Source organism: Sceloporus occidentalis, unplaced genomic scaffold (assembly GCF_023333645.1).
Source record: "Sceloporus occidentalis isolate IW3139 unplaced genomic scaffold, rSceOcc1.0.p SCAF_1, whole genome shotgun sequence".
Lineage (NCBI taxonomy): Eukaryota > Metazoa > Chordata > Lepidosauria > Squamata > Phrynosomatidae > Sceloporus > Sceloporus occidentalis.
In genome coordinates, this window is record NW_028316981.1 from 55,172,119 (window position 1) to 55,192,327 (window position 20,209).

Consider the following 20,209-nt stretch of genomic DNA (forward strand, 5'->3'; position numbering starts at 1 on the left):
GTCCTTTGCCTGTGAGCGTGGCAGGAAGCGGAAGGAAGCCGAGGAGGCTCAATCAACTGACGTGTCTCTCTCTCTCTCTCTCTTTCTCGCCCTCTCCCTCCGAGAGAAAGCAGTCAGTGCGGCCGCCGCCTGGTGCTTCCCTTTGGCGCGTCGACAGAGCAGCGGCCGAGATGGGGAGTGAGTGTCCCGATGAAGGGAGGCCCGGGAAGGAGAGCCAAAGGGCCCCTGGCTCCGGGTGGTCTGGGAGGGAGGGAGGGAGGGAGGAAGGAGGCTGCCAGCCCCAGACAAAATGGCCCCGAGGGTCCTTGGGCAGCTATGGAAACCTGAGCAGGAGAGGAGGGGGCGAGGCTCCCCCAGAAGAGCTTCTCCAGAGAGAGAGAGACATAGAGAGATATGTACACACAGTTGCTCATATCTAGCTATACATCTACAGTGTGTATATATGTGTGTGTGTGTGTCTAAATATCTGTGTATATAATATCCAGCTGTACATGTACAGTATATATGTGTCTGTGTGTATCTGTTAATGTCTGTCTGTATGTATTTATGTGTATACACACACACACAATATCTAGATATATATACATATATATATACACACACATATGTGTGTATAATAGACACATACACATATCTAGATATAAATATACAGTCTATATATGTGAGTCCTTGTGTGTATCTGTAAATCTCTCTCTCTCTCTGTATACATATATATATGATGTATGTTTGTATATATATCTAAAATCTATGTGTGTGTGTATATATGACATATGTGGGTGCATATAATCTGTAAATATATGCGTGTGTGTATAGTGTCTGTCAATATACATACTTGTGGATGTATCTACATCTGTGCATTTACATATGTCTCTCTCTCTGTGTGTGTATATATACAGTGGGCCTTCCTTCTGCATTTGCTGGGGTTTGGGGAGCAGGTCCCCTGTGGAAGTGGGAGAAGAGCTCTCTAGGAATCTCCAGGTCCTCCAGTGCTGCTCTATTTGCCAGATTCTGACCATAGAATTGCATTGGAGGACCTGCAGATGCCTAGAGAAGTGTCCTCTGTAGGACTCTCTAGGTCCTCCAGCGCGTCTTCTGGTAGACACTGACTGTAGAGTTGCGCTGGAGGATCTAAAGATTCCTAGAGAGAGCCTATTCATCAAACCCTTGAGTAATCAGAGCCACGAAAGTCAAAGCCTCAAATGTGCAGAGCCAGCTGTACATATATGTATGATGTGTGTGGGAGGGGGTATGTATGTTGTTGGTGTGTGTTGTGTGCCTTAAGGTTGTTCCTGACATATGGCAACCCTAAGGCCATAGTGTTTTCTTGGCCAGATTGGGTTTCCATGATCTAGCAGGGAACTCAACCCTGGTCTGCAGAGTCGTGGTTCAATACTCAAACCACAATGCCACACTAGCTCTGTGTGTGTGTGTGTGTGTGTGTGTGTGTGTGTATGACTATCCCTCAGTAAATATAGACAGCCAGCAGTGGTTTGAGTAATGGACTACAAGTCTGGAAACCAGGGTTCAAGTCCCTGCTCAGCCATGGAGACCCAGTGGGTGCCTTTAGGCAAGTCACACTCTCTCAGCCTCTCAGGGGAAGGCAATGGTAAACTTCCTCTGAACAAATCTTGCTAAGAAAACCCTGGGATAGGGTCTTCTTAGAAGTGACTTGAAGGCACGCAACACACACTCACACTGTAAATGTGTTAGCAATGTGTGTATGGTGTAATCTTTTAAGGATCAAAAATGGCCAGAGCCTTACAGCAGCCAGTGAGGTAGTATTGCCCTCATCCCCCCTTTGCAAAAGAGGGGTTTGGTTTTGTTTTTGAGAGAAAGAGAGAGAGAAGGCTCAGGTATTCAGTGCCTGTTCTCTCAGGGTGCATCTACACTGTAGAAATAATGCAGTTTGACATCACTTTTAAGTGCTGGAGCTCCATCCTGTGGGATCCTGGGATTTATAGTTTTACAAGGTATTTAGCTTTCTCTCTCAAAGAGAGGGCTGGAGCCTCACAAAACTACAAATCCCAGTTGTGGTGGTAAAGGTGGTGCCAAACTGCATTCTTTCCCCACTGTAGATGTACCCCATTCTGTTATATGAGAAGATGCCATTAACTGAGCAAGATGATAAGATCCAGTTTGGATTTGGGCAGTGCTATTACTACTTCTTAAAACTGCAAGTATAATAATATACTGTATTCTACTTCAGAAACCTTCTTTTATAAAACATAGCTGATGGCATATTAACATTGTTTTACACTTGTATCCAAATGTTCCTGTGTAAAAATGTTTGTTGCAGGCATTTTTCTTCTGTTTCCCATGACAGACATGCCTTTTCACATATGTTGCCAACTATTTACGGATAAAGAGGCAATGTTAATCAGCAAGAAAAGCTCCTGCCCAGCCATCTAGTCAAATCCCTTTAATATAAATGTGTCTGCCCTTTAGCAATGCCTTAAGTTTCTTGCATTTGTTGGAAAATATTCTTGATTTTTGAAATGTGTGTTAAGTGTTGGGATTGTAATACAGTTGTCCCTCCATATTTTCTAGGGTTAGGGGGAACAAGACCCCCGTGAATATGGAAAAACCGCAATAACAAAAACACTGTTTTTACCTGAGAGGACAGCTCTCTAGGAATCTCTAGGTCCTCCAGTGCAACTCTGTGGTCAATGTCCAACATACACTGACCATAGAATGGCACTGCAGTAGCTACAAATGGTCTTTCAGTGCAACCTTTAGTTAAAGTTGACCACAGAGTTGCACTGGAGGACCTAGACAGTCCTAGAAAGAACATATGAATGAAATCCGTGAATTATCAAAGCCGCAAATATGGAGGGATGACTGTACTATTGTTCCACATGGCAATATGGTGAGTGTAGTCACTAGTTGCTTTCTCTCCCCCAGTATTTTTAGTTGACTTTTCGATTCAATTTCTCTGATATGAAATGTTGTTGTTTTTGTTTATTCGTTAGTTTAGTAAAACAAGATTTGTAGGTACTTTTCATCCTTACAGAATCCTCACACCTTTCATTCTCTTTCTATAATATTGAAATATTTGCTTGCACTGACATACTGTTCACAATTTGTCTTATACTTTTAATTTCTTAGTATTTTGGTCTGTACTGCTCAGTCTTTCCTTATTAACTGACATTATCCTTTCTGTTGGACTTCTTAGTTCCATCTTTTTTTTTCTAAGATGAGACCAAACAAACAATTAGTAACATGCTTAGTTAAAAAACAGCAACCAGATTCCTTGTACAATTAACACTGGAACCTAAATCTAATTACTAATGCCAGCTACAGTACACTGTTGAATTAATAGGGCTTACATAAATGTTGATTTATCACTCAGCTATTGATTCAGTGGGTCTACTCTAGATGTGACTTGCAATCAAATTTAGCCCACTATGATCTGAAAGAAATACTGTAGCTTTAATGCCTGTGGAGTTGCCTAGTAATTTTGAGTGATATCACTGATGTTCATATCACTGTGTCTTTACAGGCATTTTTGGTGTTTAATGGGAAGTAAAGGTTAACATATATTATTTGGGTATGCCACTTTTCTCATAAGGGCTATTTAGCTATGACAGTGGCTGACTGCTTTTGACTTCCCTGCTTCATGATATAATAAATAATAAATAAAACTTTTATTTTTATCCTGCTTTTCTATGACATGACAATCGAGGCAGCTCACAACACATTAAAATATCCACATTCAATATTATGTCTCAAATCCCCCCTTAAAACAGAATTAAACATGATACAATTAAAATTGGTATCAATTCTTGAAAAATTAATTGGGTTTGTAGGTGAGGGATTTGAATGTATAGTTGTATGTAATCTTCATCTCAAGGAAGGGAAGAGGACTAATGATGACCTTGTGAGGGTTTCTGCTTATCCACTAAATGTGAGGACCTCCTCCTGTTCCATTGCTATGGCATCAGATCTAGGCACCTTCTTGATGCCCCGTGGTTCCTATGTGAGACTTTCATCTGATTTTCCACTGGACACCATTACCCTTGAATAGCTGTTGTCACCACAGACACTATGTGTCTGAATTCAGGCATTTCAATAACTTGTTGCGTACTGTTCTCAGGGGTATATGTGTGAATAATAAAAAATTTTATTAAACAGAAGTTCAACATAAAGTTAAAGATGACTTACTTTATAAAACTAAATTGTGACTGACCCTAACAAACTAGGTTACATCTCTCACTCCAGATTGTAACTAACTCCAAACTAACTAACCTGAGTCTAGCTAATCACTGTCTGTGATTTATTTTGCTAACATCTCTAACTCCTGTTACTAACTTGGATGCCCATATTTCTCATTAAGGCTCTTTAATTCATCTACTTACCCAGTATCATATGCACTAGCTTTCAAAAATCCTACACTCGCCAGTCATTCCCTTCATAATCTTGCAACAGATCCATATGTTATTATATATGTTGTACATGATATCTGTAATCATATTTTCCCTAATTTCTCAAATAAACTCACAACGACATTTTTAGCAAATATCCATATTGCCACAAACCTGTATTAGATTACTGTTTGATTCTTAAAGAGTAATTGGAGTTTGAAATGTGTCTGTAACAATGTTAAGTCATAACTCTGGCAGAGAAAGACACTTGACTGTGATTGATTTATGCAGTGGCTGAGCAAGACGTGGACCCAAGTGTTTGGTGTTCACATTTAAGACTCTTTGTGAAGTTGCTATTACTTGTGTCAACTTATTGCTGTTTCTCTCTCTCTCTCTCTTTCTCAATATCATAACTTTCTTCAGTTAAATTCCTTGAAGTAATAAAGCCCTTCTGTGTTATCTTGCCTGAGATCCAAAAACCGGAAAGGAAGGTATGCATTTTTTGTGGAATTTTATATTTACAACAATATTTGCTGCATCTGATGATGAGGGGAGGAATTACTTATACATTTTTTCAGAAAAATACTCCTAAAATAATTAGCGTCGTTTTTTAAAGCTATATAGCCTGCTGCCAGACTTTAAAGAATGACTCTATGAATAAGGGAAACAAAACAGGTAGAAAAGGGTAGTATTTTAACATGCTAGAGTAAGGAAATAAGTTGTTTGTAAATACACTGGTATGTAGCTGGGGCTTGCTGATCTTACCTTAGTAGTAGCCTTGATGTTCTACAACTGGTCCAGCAGTCCTTGTTCCTCAAGTCAATGATAGAGTTGTTCCTTTCACTTCTGTGGTGTGAGGATAACTGGTATTTGGTGGGAAGAATTCTATCTGATAGAGAGGAGGAAAGCAAGCTGTTAACAATTTTTATTGTTTTGGCTGGTTAATTGGGCCCATTAGGTTTTCCCTTTGTTGTGATCTTCTTCCTGAGAAGCCAGGGGTGCAGCCTCCCACAACCAGAGGTCTCCTGAAAAGTGGTAGAGAATGAACAAAGGTGTATTGGTTTCAGAATCTTACCATATATTACCTTCATCTGTTGACGTATGAATGTTCATAAAGCACACTGGTAGAAAGTGACATTAGTATCACCAGGCAGGAGCATTTCCCAGAAACAAATGTAATTTTAATGTGTGTTGGGTGGCAATTTATTTTTTTGTCTGAAATCCTGGTTATGCTTTTTTTTTTAAGCTTATGTTCCATTTGTATTTCTTTCCTGGAAAAAGTGTTGACAGTAATTTCTATAATTTCATCCTCTGCTATAGATCCAATTCAAAGAAAAGGTACTATGGACTGCTATCACCCTCTTCATCTTTTTGGTTTGCTGCCAGGTATGTATATGATATTCCAAGCCTTCTTTTAAAACCAGTTGTGGGGAGCAAACCTGTGTTAATGTTACTTGCTTTCTCTTTGAAATTTAGATTCCTTTATTTGGTATTATGTCTTCAGACTCAGCAGATCCTTTCTACTGGATGAGAGTTATTCTGGCTTCAAACAGAGGTAAGAATTGCTTCCTTAGCAAATGTTTCTCTCTGCTGAAAGGTTTCATATTGGTATATAGTGTATCAAAATCAATGGAGTTATTTTCCTAAATTAAGCACTTCAAGGTCCCACTGACTTTAGCAGGAGAGTTGATTCAGCTGACCAACTTTCCAGTCGCAGTGGTGATTAAGCTTGCGTAACTTTGGTTAAATCAAAGCCTTGATATTGCAGTTCTCTATTGTGGTGGTGGTGATGATGTTGTAGTGTTACGATGATGCTGAGAATAAAATACTTTGCAAATCTCAAGTTCATAAACAGTGTCTCAGACACCCTTACAATAATTCTGCAATGCAGGTGAACATTATCACCATATTGCTGGTGCGTATATGACTTTGTGTGAGAGATAATAGCTTCTCAACAAGGGAATTTGTGGCTCAGATGAGTCTAAATCCAATGGCTACTTGAGCTGTATTGTTGTTAAAACCTTTTGACTCAGTGGATCTGTTCTGATAGGAACTAGCAATTGGATTTAGGCCAAGATTTGAATGTACATATATATTAGAAGCAGTGGCATCCCTAGGGTTGATGTCACCCGGTGCGGTAACTCATAGTGTCACCCTTCCATTGACCTCCTACCGCTTTACACCATACAGAATCCTTAGCAATGCTTTTTTGCACTGATGTTACTTGTAAATCATAATTTCCATATAGCACTGAGTGTAATGCTAATAGTTGTGACATAAACAACTAGCAAAATTAAATTTATACCTTCAAATTACAATATCATATGCACAACCTATATGTATTTACATTTGTATAGTGAAGATTTTGTTAAAATGTGATGTTTTTACAGAAAATTTAAAAAGAATTTTTTTAAAAAAATTAGATTTTAAAAAATTAAATTTTGAAATTTGAATTTTAAAAAAATTCTGGGGTATCTCCTTTCTTCCCCACTGAGCTTCACCCCACTCCCACCATCTTTTAAAGCATTTTAAAGGGAAACAGATGAATGTCACAGCCCATTTCTGCCAAAAGGTTGGTGTTTGAGGAGCACTGGAGTTACCCGCCCTTAGGGTGTCACCTGTTTCAGGCCACACACCCCTAGTGACGCCAGTGATTAGAAGCATTTTCGTTACCTTGCATTTCAAGATAAAGAGTGGCTGCCAGAGTGGCTCAAGATTATAGTAAGCTAATCTCTTTCCTTAGTCTTAGAATTAAAAGACGTATCACAAAAAAGATAGAGAATAGAAAGGAAGCAGGAAAAAACAAATTCAGTACTGGTGCTTAGATCTAATGAATTCTGACTGGTCATTGTTAGATTAAGAAGTGGAGAGATTGTTAGATTTAAAGTTGCTGTGTTTTCAGTAGCGCCAGTAGTATGGCTCTGTTTTCCTTTTCTTCTTTACCCAGTAAAATGGAATGATTGATGGATAGAGGATCCTCTCTGAAATGATTTTCTTGAACATGCCCCGGTAGAAAGTTCTTAGGAAGATAGGCCCAGTACAGATTTGCACCGACCTGGGGCAAAAAATTAGGGCTCGGTAGGTCAGAGCATTTGCTCCCAAGCCCAACCGCATGCTGCGGGTGCCATATTGGTGCACTGCTGTTTACACGGGGCATGCCATGATGCACAAACAACGCCATGCATGGGGAGTGCCATGAGGGCGCCTTGCAACCCTTATGGTGCTCCTGTGGCGCCAGCAAAAGAAGTTCTTTTTCGGAGCTTCTTTTTCCAGTGGGTTGGGGGCGTGGCATCCGGTTGCTGCATTCCCAAGCCTGCGCATCCAGGGGCAGCACAAAGCCGCTCCTTTTGGGCTGTCTGTACAGCCCCTTAGTGTATATCTCAAGTATCCAGAGTTGTTCACATACATTGTTATTAATGTTTGACTTGAAGCAATATCTGTCTGTTTGTTGGCTAGGTATATTTAGCCCTGTTTCCTTATGTCTAAGTGCTTTGCTTTACTGTGCTACTAAACTAGAAAAGATTACATTTCAAAAATAGGGCAGTGAGGCTTACCTTCCCATGCAGCTTTCAGCTTGCATTGCTAGGATGGCCACCAGTGAGGTGCCCATGGTATAAAGACACAGAGTGATGTATCATTTGGAAAATGGCAAAGAATAGACTTTTAACTGCAAATCTGAATGCTTCCCCCTCCTTCTGATTGACTAGAGAGTGCCAAAGGCATGAGTTATCTAAGTAGTGATGAGAGGGTTTGGCAGTAACGCTGTCCCCCTCCCCCACCTTTTTTTTTTTAATCTCTTCTCTCTCTTCCTGTCTGGTGTGTCACTCTGATTTCCACTTCCAACAGGCACATTGATGGAGCTGGGCATTTCTCCCATTGTCACTTCTGGCCTCATCATGCAGTTGCTGGCTGGTGCCAAAATAATTGAAGTTGGGGATACGCCAAAAGACAGAGCTCTCTTCAATGGCGCACAGAAATGTAAGTAGCAGGCAGTGTTAAAGAGCTTAAATTCCAAATTGGCTAATACCTGTGGAGATGCTGACAGTGGAATCGGAAACAAGTTTAATTTAGCTTTCCCCCCTTCTGACTTCATTCCCCAGTGTTTGGCATGATCATCACCATTGGTCAGTCTATTGTGTATGTAATGACTGGGATGTATGGAGACCCTTCAGAGATGGGAGCAGGAATCTGTCTGCTAATCACCATTCAGGTAACTTTTTTTATATTGTACAATTTATCAGGTTGCACTTCAGGATTTATAGTAATCTATAAAGTGCAGTCAGGTCTGTAAAGACACTTGCATTTTAATAGATATAAACAAGAGTTTTCTTGCAAACAGCTTTATCCTCAACTAACTCAGCAAGAATTTAATTGAATCTGGAATGCTTTTGCCAGGCATCTGGCTTTGTTATTGAACAAAACATTCCCTGTGGTGGACACATATCTCTGTATATTGGAAACCTGTGTTACCTAGACCACTTTTAGATGCATCAATATATTCATGAAGATCAGCTTGTAATAGCTGTTGGCATGGCAGCCAGGAACTGAATCTGTAACAACTTTAGGTGTAAGGTGCGAACAGAGGATGATTTAACACTGTTCTGCCCTGCTTCAGATTGGCTCCTGGGCTATATTGGCACAGGATTGCCAAAGGAGAACTGAATGGACAGGGGGCCTGACAAAATGCCCTAATTTAAAGTAACATGTGCTGGCAGAACTGCTTCTGTCAAATCTCCCTATCCCACCACAGCCTTGATTCAGGGGACTGTGAAACCAGATAGTTTTCATGCACCACTGAGTGAAAAGGGAAGAAAGTTCCCTTGCACTGGCTTTGCAGCACCAGCAAGATGTTTTTAGTTACGCTGTTACTGGAATAGCCATGTTGACAAGCAGTGAAAATGCCATTATAGGTGTTGGTTGTTACAGTATCTGTTTTGAAAATTTATCATTATCTTTGGTGCGTTACACACCGCCATAAGGGACGTCCTTAGGATGTCCCATTTTGAAAAAGGGGCGTCTCTTCCAGACGCCCCTACTCCTATTATGGACAGAGTCCGTAACAAATGGCAGCGGCCGTTCCACACGGCCGCCGCCATATTGACGTAGCGGACGCTCTGCATCCGCACGTCGCGCCCCGGAAGTGATGCTGCGAGTGCGCGGCTAGCGCCTCGCGCCGTCTCTTCCAGGGAGCAAGAAGGAGCGCGATTTTCACGCTCCTTCTTTGCTGCGTCCAGGAACCGCGCCGTTTGGCTGCTGCAGTTCCCAGATGCAGCAACCGGTGGCGGCAGCAGACTGCCGCATTTCGGCGGTCTGTAACCCACCTTTGTGTCCAGAGCACTAGATTCATTTTACATAGACTAAATTTCTGTATGCTGCTCTTCTACATCTGGTTCACTGAAGAGTTACTGTTTTGAGTCGAGCCAGTGTGACTCAAATGACAGTGGTGGAGTTGAAATAGGAAGACAAAGATTCAGACTTTGGTTAATGATGAGAAGCAGCTCTTAGATGTAAAATCAACCTAACTATCAGTACATGATCATTATTGTGATGTAACTGCCTATTTATTTGTTGTATTAAATGTCTGTCCTCGCAGCTAGCAGAGAATTGCAAGCATTTTACAATGTATCAATAAAGTAATATATAACACCAGATTAAACAATTGATAACCATGTAAAGAACTAAAATGTTACTATTCTGAAAGGTTAAATGATTAGGTTAACTTCTCGGTGATAGTTGGAGCCCTTAGGTACTATTAGCCTTTGAAGAGTTTAAAGAAATTGGGTTTACTTAATGACTGTAATCTTTCCAAACAAGGAGCTCTGCTTTACAAATCTCACAGAAGGGTGTAGTTATATTTCAACATACCAAAATACAGTTGCCCCTCCTATTGGAAAATCCCTGATATTGGAGTTCCTATTGACTCCAATGGCAGCACACTTTTGCACGTGCCATCTCCGGCACGCCTCGCCCCCATTGTGCTGCCCTCTGCTTGCCCCTCACGTATTTCTGAGGGATGTGGACTTCAAGTCTGCAAAATCGGAGGGACAACTGTAAACAGTAGTATTAAGATTCCTCAGGTCAAACCTTTGCTTGAGAAAAATTGCCACGCAAATATCTCACTAAAAGGGACTGCATTGATATGAATTAATAGGCATGAGATCTTTGGTTGTGATTATGCCAAAATTAATCATTCTGATTTGTTCTTGCAGCTTTTTGTTGCTGGGTTGATAGTTCTTCTCCTGGATGAACTTCTCCAAAAGGGATATGGTCTTGGTTCTGGAATTTCCCTCTTCATTGCCACTAACATCTGTGAGACTATTGTATGGAAGGCTTTCAGTCCAACTACAGTGAACACTGGGCGAGGTATCATCATATATGTGTATTTCTTGGATGGACATATATCAGTCCCTTTAATAATGAACTCCTTACCCCGGTGGAAATAGAATTTAAACTAAAACTAAGAAGTGAGAGAGAAATTGGTATGCTGAAGTGTAATTTTAAAATCCACATATCAACAGAGCCCAGTGGAGGACTGAACATGTGACTCTTCCCAGGAGTCATGATATGTCAAGTGTCAGTGGAAGTGGGGGTGGATGGGGTTACAGACCAGATTTGCTTGAGTCTTTAACAGCTTGTAATACTTTGTAGGTCAGTATCTGGGAATGGATCCTTTGTTGTAGGTCCCATTTAATTTGTACATGATGTAAAACTTTGATATCTGGAGAAAGTAATGCATATTTCTCATGTATGTCCTGTTAGCATTACTGAACTTTCATTAAGCCCAGGAACCATTCATCTGACGTTTGCCTTTTATATGCAAAATTAAGCATAGAATATACTTGTCTGTTGTAAATCCAAAGTTTAGAGTGATTTCTTCTATAGAAATACCAGCCAACTTCAAGTCTTACATTGTGGTGATGCTTAATGCATTATTAAATTTATGTAGCTTAAATTGACATATAAGTACATAAGAAACTAGCTCAAAATAGGTGATAATGTAATGCTGGGGTTGTCAGTTTGCTCTTTCATATCTGTTCCTTGTTATAAGAATCCATTTAGTATCTCCTTAAACTTCAGCAAAAGAGCTAGCTTGCAGTGGGGGATTCCCAGTGATATGTGCAGATACGGCTCCTGCTTTGCAATGCACATTTCTTAACAAGATGCAATGTATCAACTACTGTTGATGCGGATGGAAAACTATTTCTAAAACCATGAAAATTGCTGCTGACTGATCGTTGCGTGTGTCATTGGGAGCATCTGAGGTACAAGAGATGCCTTCTAAGCAAGCTTTTTTACATGACCAATTTTAAAAAGCAAATAAGTGAAGTGAAGTATCAAGTTATTTGGAACTGACCATCTCATTTACACTTGCTCATTTAAGGCATGGAATTTGAAGGAGCCATCATTGCCCTGTTCCATCTGCTGGCTACTCGCACAGATAAAGTCAGAGCTCTCAGGGAAGCCTTTTATCGTCAGAACCTCCCCAATCTCATGAACCTCATTGCCACCATATTTGTCTTTGCTGTTGTCATTTACTTCCAGGTAAGCAGAATCATAGAATGGTGTTTAAAACCAGGCAGTAAAATAGAAGTCATGTTCTGATCATCTCTTACCACAGATTTTTCCCCTCTGGTGCTCCTTTCTTCACACCTTGACTCATTTCTGTCCCAAACTCTGTGGCCAAATAGTTTGATCTTTTTGTTGTTCTGACCATATGACTTCCTTCCTCAGATTGCTGCATTTGTTTCCCAGTCCCTTCCACACTCAGTGTATTATTTCAAATTGGTTTCCTTTCAACAGAATGGATACTATTGGTAAAATGAAATGTTCATTTTCAGGAAGAGCAGAGGAAGAGGCAGTCATGCTGGGCAAACAGAAATCCTCTGTTGCCCCTTGTCCTTTTTTAAAAGCTACCTGCAGTTTCAACCCACCTTATCTTGGGTGTCACATTTCTTATTATAGCTATGCCTGTGCCTTTGCTTCTTCCAGATCCTTAGCCTACTGAAAGTCTCCTGTTCCCTTCCCCTGCCGCCTCCTGACACTCTCGCTTTTTGGCTCTTATATACAACACTTCCTTTCTGAAAGCACATTCTGTCCTAATTGCTGAAATGCCATAAATTTCCATTATACCTGCTTACTCTTCCTTCAGACACAAGTTCTATATGACCTTTGACTTACCCTCATAATCTTTCCTAACTGCCATCCAGCTAACATTTCCCCAGCTGTTTTTTGTTTTGTTTTGTTTTATTTGTGTTTTATTTGTTTGTTTTTGCTTTGACATTGATTTTAGATAGTAAGTTCCTTGGAAACAATGGCTATTCCATGTACAGTTGTGGAAAACCACGCTCACATAACTGGCATAAAAACTGAGCCTCCCATCTGAAATACAGACCTTAACAAGTGTTCTTAATCTATGTTAGTATTAATATCCTCCTAAGCATCCATGAAATGTTACTTTTTGCTTAATTGAAAATATTGATAATATTTTTAAAAGTTTCTCTTTAAGAATTTGTGTGTGGATTGTATGCTGGATTGTATTTAACTCTCATTTTTGTGATCTGCAGGGTTTCAGAGTGGACCTCCCTATAAAATCTGCCCGCTACCGTGGCCAGTACAATACTTATCCCATCAAACTCTTCTACACCTCCAACATTCCCATCATTCTCCAATCTGCGCTGGTGTCCAACTTGTATGTTATATCGCAGATGCTCTCTGCTCGTTTCAGTGGCAACCTGTTAGTTAGCCTGCTAGGTACTTGGTCGGTGAGTATCAACTTATGATGTGCTTTACCATATATTTTGCAACAATGAAAATATACCTGCAGAGGTGTATGGCTGTGAGAAGGCTGAGGCTGGTGTGCAATATGGCACTGAATAAATTTCATAGAATTCAGTGAGGCATATTCTGAGTGGATATGCATACAGTTTTGCTGTAAGCAGAAGTGTGAGATCATGGGGAAAGAGTGGAAAAATTTGCAGGGAAGCCAGTGTTTTTTCCCTGAAAAACGGATTGTGGAATTTTTTTCTCACAGGGAGAAATAAATATATGGATATTTGTTCATTTACTTACTTTTCCAAAAGTATTTATAAAATCTATATAACAGGAAAACTTCCATGCAGGTGTATGGTTTCAGTTCATTGCCATTCCTGGTCTTGGTTTCCTTTTGTCAGTTCTTATTATGGAAATGAGTGCTTTAAGTCATCCTGATGCTGTGGAAAGTCTAGAGACAAAATAATTATTTTAGTTTTTAAATAAATATTGATGGTTCTGTGGTTTTTATTTTTGTAAGTTTTTCATTTCATGTGTTGCTGACAGTTTATGACCTCATAGCTCCACTTGTAACAAGAAAAAGAAAAGTAATTATTAATTGTATTTTTTGCAGTAGCTGTACTTTTTATAGCTTATAGTAATTTTGTGCAAACCAAAGTTATATACAAAATGTTTTATATTCCTAAAGTAACCAAGTAACTTGCAAATTTTTCTGGTTTTTTTCTAAGAATTTCAATTTTTTCCAAAGAAAATGCCAATTTTTCCCCTTAGCTTCAAAATTTCCTGAAATTGTACCCCTGTCTCTGTAAATGATTTGCATGGCATGTTCCACAGGAGCCATGTTCTGTTGCAGTAGCTCTAATGACTTTTCCTAAGTGAAGTGACCACTGTCTTTATCAGCTGCATAATAGCTATTAAAATAGTTCCATCTAGTACCTGAAAACTGTCTGCTTTCATTCCAGGATACTTCATCTGGAGGTCCTGCCCGTTCATATCCCGTGGGTGGGCTGTGTTACTACTTGTCACCTCCTGAATCTTTTAGTTCGGTACTAGAAGACCCTGTCCACGCAGTCGTTTATATTGTGTTTATGTTGGGCTCTTGTGCTTTCTTCTCTAAGACATGGATTGAAGTCTCTGGCTCTTCTGCCAAAGATGTAAGTAAACAACATTCCCTCACCTATGGATGCTTTGTTCTTCCACCTTAGAAACAGTGGCCTGTTACAGACAGCCAAAATAAAGCTGCTTCTAGTCACAGTGGAGATACAGTGTTTCAATGATGCATGCGTCCTAAGAGTCTGGAAGCCACACCAAAGCCACGCTCCAGTCCTTAGGCTTTCGTGCGACTTCTGGACTCTTAGGACGCATGCATCATTGAAACACCATACCTCCACTGTGACTCGAAGCAGCTTTATTTTGGCTGTCTGTAACAGGCCAATGTTTCCCCTGCTTTGTTGCCTCGCAGGAGGTGCAGTTCTCTCTCCAACATGCTTTTTGCTATACACTGGTGCCTTGGGTTACGAAATTAATTCGTTCCGCCATTCCTTTCGTAACCCGAAAATTTCGTAACCCGAGAAGGCTTTCCGTTAGCACTGGAAAGCCTATAGCTGCACTTTGCAGCATTTGAATTTCGCGCCGAAATGAATTTCGTAACCCGAAAAATATTTCGTAACCCGAAACAGTTTTTGCCAATCCAACTTTTTCGTATCCCGGAAATTTCGTAACCCGATCATTTCGTATCCCGAGGCACCAGTGTAAAGGGAAAAGAAACCTCTGGAAGGTTCAGATTTGACAAAGAACACTGGAAACATCTTCATACATTGTTCCATTTATCACAGTATTGTCTGGACCAGCCTTCTCCTTAACCTATGGTCCAAGACAGATGTGTTGGATTGGCTCTTCAAGTTATTCCTAGAACACCGGGCTGGTTGTAGATTGTCGTTCAGCACATCTGGAGGAAATGAGGTTGTGGGAGGCTCCCCTGATTAGCAGTAGCACTCTAGGATAGGAATTCTTTGTTTGCATACCTGGACATTGAACCTGGGACTTTTTGCTTTAATTTTCACAAGTTGATGTTAAATATCACTTAACTTTATAATACTCCTTCTCCCTGCTATCCTGGAGTAGTTCAATATCTTGAACTCTAAGCTAACTTGAAAAGAGGCTGTCTTTTCCATAGACCGCATATAGAAACTTGCCTTGCATCAATCTTTCTGGGTTGATTCAAAAAGAATGGTGCAGAACTGAATAAGAACATCTTTACTTTTCACCATTCTTTTTGAATCACCCTGTATATCATTTATTTATAGATATTGTGTTGTTTAATATTTCTTAAATGGAGGAGTGCTGAGATTTCTGGTTTATAGGCAGATTTAGTCTTATTATTTGATCTAAAAAAAGACTGTACTCCCTTACTTTGGCTATTTCAGGTTGCTAAGCAACTGAAGGAACAACAGATGGTTATGCGGGGTCACAGAGAAACCTCCATGGTTCATGAACTCAACAGGTGAGTTACAAGTCTGTGCAGATCCGTTATACTACTCAGTGTATACTAAATGTATGGTTACTTCTGGAGGGGCTATACTGGAAGTAAATTATTTTGTACCCTACTAGATTCTTGCATTCCATTAAGAGATCAGTTTATAAAAACTCCCTTCAGATTTCTAATGCCTGTTTAAGTTTTACAAGGGAAAAGCTTCTAGCCCCTGTAGTTTGCTAACTTTAAAAAAAGGTAAATCCTGAGCTAGAGGAAGTCGGAACTAGTTTCCTGATTTTTCTAGAAATTCTGTGGTAATATCTATTCTGTGATTCATAGATAAATGCATATTTATTTGAACTGCCCAAGTGTTGTAGAATATATATATGCCATTGTTTCTTTGGGATTTATTTGTCTGTTTATTCGATGCATTTATTTCTCATGTTTCATCCATTAAGGTTTCCAGGGTAGATTGCAAAACATGTAGCACGATAACCTCAACCTTCCGGCTTAAATCTAAATGTGAGAGTCTGTACATGATGTAAATGGGATTGGGAGATGTACAAACATTAAGCACATATATGCATAAAAAGATGCATGTGCATGGTGTTTGTGTGACAGCATTATTCCCCATTTACACTTAAGTCAATCTTTGTGCATACTTCAAACAGAATATATCTGTCTTGGGCATCATGTGGCACTCAAGCAGGTGGGACTTTAAAACACACATAACCTGTCCAGTATTCTGCCACTGACTTAATTACTTAGTCCTAGGCAAAGATAAGGTAACCTTGTTGAGCCCAAGGGTCAATTTTAACTTCAGAGACGTTCTTGGTGACTACAATGCCCAGTGGTGGGCATGGCAACAAAGGTAAAACCAAAACTATCCAGCCTAGTTTAGTTTAAAGCTTACTAAAATTACAGCAACTTAGAGTGGGGGAAAATCACAACAAAGGCTGGGAAATCAACAAATGGTGTCACAGGGAAGGGTATGTAGCCCTCTTGGAAGCCCCAGAAGACACCAGATTTAGCCACAGGGCTTCAGGTTCTCCATTGATCTAGACTTTGTATCTGGAATGGTTGTTTCCACTGGCTCTGGATGTTGTCCTGGTAAGAATGTTCTGTGGTGGTTATGCTTGTAGTTGATTCTGATAACTTTTCCTTAACATTTGGTCTAACTAAATTTTCCTGCTTCATTGTGTCTCTTGTCAGATACATTCCTACAGCTGCTGCGTTTGGTGGCCTCTGCATTGGCGCCCTCTCTGTGCTGGCAGACTTCCTTGGGGCAATTGGCTCAGGCACTGGAATCTTGTTGGCTGTCACTATCATTTATCAGTACTTCGAAATCTTTGTAAAGGAGCAGAGCGAAGTTGGCAGCATGGGAGCACTTCTCTTCTAAATACATTGTCCTGTGGACCCTAGGGGAGGGTGAAGAGTGTTCCAGGATTTTAAAAAAATCAGATGAAAACGATTAACAGCGACACAGTAACATGGGCACATTGCTTTAATTGGAACACTTTATTTTAATGTTTCCCAAAGCACATTCCTTTGGTTCAAACTTTGTTAGTATTCAGTTGATGTTTTATAAATCGCTGGAAAATGTGCAAAAAAACCTTTATAGAAAATAATTTTTTGTTCTTATTATTTGAAACAATTCTACTCAATCGTATGTAGTTTGGTGGGTTTCTTCGCCTCTTCTACTCACCCCAATCATATCCCTGAATTGCTGAAGCCTTTTTGGTTTCAGTGTATATATACATGAGGGACAAAAGTTTAATTGTTGCAACTTGTCTGTCTCTTCACTAGGGGGAGATTTCCTTCCCACTCCTCCCCAATACCTATCCATTATTTGTTGTAAACCCATGTCTTCATTCTTCTCCCAGGGCACCACATATTAGAGCCTTCGAGTACTCTGGGTCTTGTGTTTAAGTGCAGACTGTTGGCTTCAAACTGTTGCCTCACTTCTACAGGGTACAATATGCTCCATCTGTCAACTGAAATAGCAGAATACTTTGTGGGAAGAAATAATGTCTCAAAATGGAACAGACACAGTCCTTATACAAGCAATGTCACAGAGGAAGACTGGTGTTTTCTTGATGGATCTTCATGGTTGTCTTTAAAAAAACTATCCTGAGAAGAACTGTTCAGTGCATTAGTCCTGGAGGTCACCATACTTTTTGCAAGTCCTTATGCACTGTCATGTTGCTTTCTAATCTAGCAGACATGAATACTGAGTTACCTGTTCATGGAAAAGTACGCAGAAACTATATCTGATAAAACATTTATATTACTTTTTCCTACCAATTTTTCTGGAAAAGCAGCTACACATTCTGCACTTTATTGTCTGCATAGAAATACCTTTCCCATCTCTAAAGGACATTTGTGCTTTTGCAGCCTAACGGGGGTGCCATGACAGCACATCTCTGGAGACTTTAATGGTTCTTGCTTGTGTTTGAGACAACACCTACCAAACAGGAGAAGTAGCCATAAAAGTCTTTAATGAATTTCATGCCTTCTAAAAATTCCTTAAAGACTCAACTTCTTTTAGGATATATCAGTGGCTGTGAAAGCATTTGTGTATGCGCTATAGGACCAAATAAAAATATTTGGTGTAACAGGAAGTCTGTAAGCAAATTCTCCCTTTATTAAAATCATACCGGCCCTGGTGTCTCTCCCCAGCTCCCCTCCCTTGGCAGGGATTCTGTTAAAAAGGGCTATATCTGCCTGCCAGACTTTTAAAATCTAAAGATTTATACCTAGATAAGGGATATGCAGGAATTAAAAGTATCCTGGCAGTTAAACTTCTGAGAAAACCAAGCAGCACAGCTCTTGGCAGGTGAGCCACACAGTTCAAGTAGTGCACAGTAGAATGGTCATGCACTAAGAAAACATAAAAGCAACAAAATGGAAGAGACTGATCAAATAAATTACTGCAGCATATGACAAATCTCAGAAGTACTCATGAGTTATAGATACTGGAGTGGAGAAGTATGGCTATAAGTGGAGAAAGGTTAATATCAAAGTCTTGTGTGATACTGTTACAAACACACATTCTTTAAACATCAAGTGAATAACACTTTTTTTTTAGAGCTGAGGGGTCAAAGCAAAACAAGAAAATGAACATGGTAGTATTAAGTTAGCAGTAAGCAAAGTGGTTTGTACAAAGGAAGATTCTATCCATTGCACCGTTTGGGAACAAAACCTATTTTACGACAACTGTGGTCCTTGACTTATATAACTGCAGGATACAGCATGACACATCACCAGGTCTTCTCTTGTGAGAGGAACCACAATTAAAACATTGGTAGGCTTTGTGGTTTGAAGGAAAAAAACACTTCAGAAACAATTTTAAGAAAAACAGTCTTAGCTTGTACACAACTGAAGTAGATCCATTAATCCTACTGTTTGTTTTTTAACTCAAGAATACAGTAAAGTGGGGTGGGGCAGTTACAGGACTTAAGTGCCAAGGTGTAATTGCTGGAAATCTTCAGTGTGGTTTGAAACATAATGAAGGCTGTAATCCTGGATAGTTTTGTTTGTCTTTGTGAGAGAGGGGGATTTCCTATGGTTTTCTTTAGCAAAGAATAGGTGATTTTGTCAGTCCCTTCCTGGCAGTTTCTGCACATAAGACCCAGCTTCTGATTTAAGGATGCCTAAGACAGCTCTTTAAGTGTGTAACCCCTCCTTTAGTCTTTTAGCTGCTTCATAGAGATAATAGCACAACTCTATAGGCTCAGTATGTAGAGAGATCTTGTAGCACCTTTGTGACTAACTGAAAGAAAGAAGTTGGCAGCATGAACTTTCACCAATTTCTTTCAGTAAGTCTCAAAGGTGCTACAAGATCTCTAGATACTAGGGCTATATCTTTGAATTCTGTATAAGCTGCTGTATCCCTTTTACTAGGCAGGGGTGCTTGGCCAATTCTCTGTTACCTTTGTCAAGTCTGCATCAGTTTTCCTGAGAGCTGAAGGATGACAGAATTTGTTCTGTCATTGCAACTTGTGTCCTTCAGAAGGTCACTGTGTGAATGATGCCTCTGGGAAAGAGCCAGGACTGCTTTGCAAAAATGTTCCAATATGTTCATGATGAGGCAGAAGTGAGGTTCTGCTTTGCAATCACCCTTTTTCTTGCATTCTGAGTATGCTTTACATTCTCCACTCTTCCCTCTGCTATTGCTAAATAGATGAGAATGCCCAGTTTTTACATGTGTTTTCCCTGAATAAAACGGTACTTTGGCGAATGAGAGTTCAAAGAATGACTCTGTAAGATATTTCATAAGGGGGCAAAGGGAGGGCTGACCAGTATCTGTTCAAACTAGGACTATATGTGGGTTAAGAGGATTTCTAAACGTCGGGGATTGTACTGCTTAAGATATCCTTGAAAGCAACATTCAAATTGTAGCACGTGAGTATCCACTAGAGGATGCTGTTTTATTGCAGTTTCAAATTCTTTTATGCCGCTTCAGTTGCAAACAAATGAAACTGATCTGCGTTATTGTCTGTAGATTGTTTTGTGGTCCATAGAGAAGCAAGAAGTGGAGCATATTTTGAAAGTTGCTATGTAATGTCTGATGGTGCTATGCTTGCTATTCCTCTGGCGTTAGCTC

At 39.9% G+C, this 20,209-nt stretch overlaps 1 protein-coding gene across 1 annotated transcript; it reads left to right on the top strand.

Moving 5' to 3' along the window:
* The first annotated feature begins 25 nt into the window (after nt 1-25).
* On the top strand, nt 26-18,224 carry SEC61A1 (SEC61 translocon subunit alpha 1). Its single transcript, XM_089521420.1, has 12 exons — nt 26-177; nt 4,785-4,852; nt 5,682-5,747; nt 5,838-5,916; nt 8,208-8,339; nt 8,462-8,571; nt 10,571-10,724; nt 11,743-11,903; nt 12,926-13,123; nt 14,093-14,284; nt 15,557-15,633; nt 16,816-18,224. The coding sequence occupies exons 1-12, from the start codon at nt 171-173 to the stop codon at nt 17,000-17,002; spliced, it is 1,431 nt and encodes a 476-aa protein (XP_089377546.1). The 5' UTR covers nt 26-170; the 3' UTR covers nt 17,003-18,224.
* The last annotated feature ends 1,985 nt before the right edge of the window (nt 18,225-20,209 follow it).

Excerpts from the sequence above, each read along its gene's own strand:
- SEC61A1 (XM_089521420.1), top strand. Across the intron at positions 8,340-8,461 it reads CTTCAATGGCGCACAGAAAT|TGTTTGGCATGATCATCACC; the intron begins GTAAGTAGCAGG and ends TTCATTCCCCAG. Across the intron at positions 14,285-15,556 it reads CTGGCTCTTCTGCCAAAGAT|GTTGCTAAGCAACTGAAGGA; the intron begins GTAAGTAAACAA and ends TGGCTATTTCAG.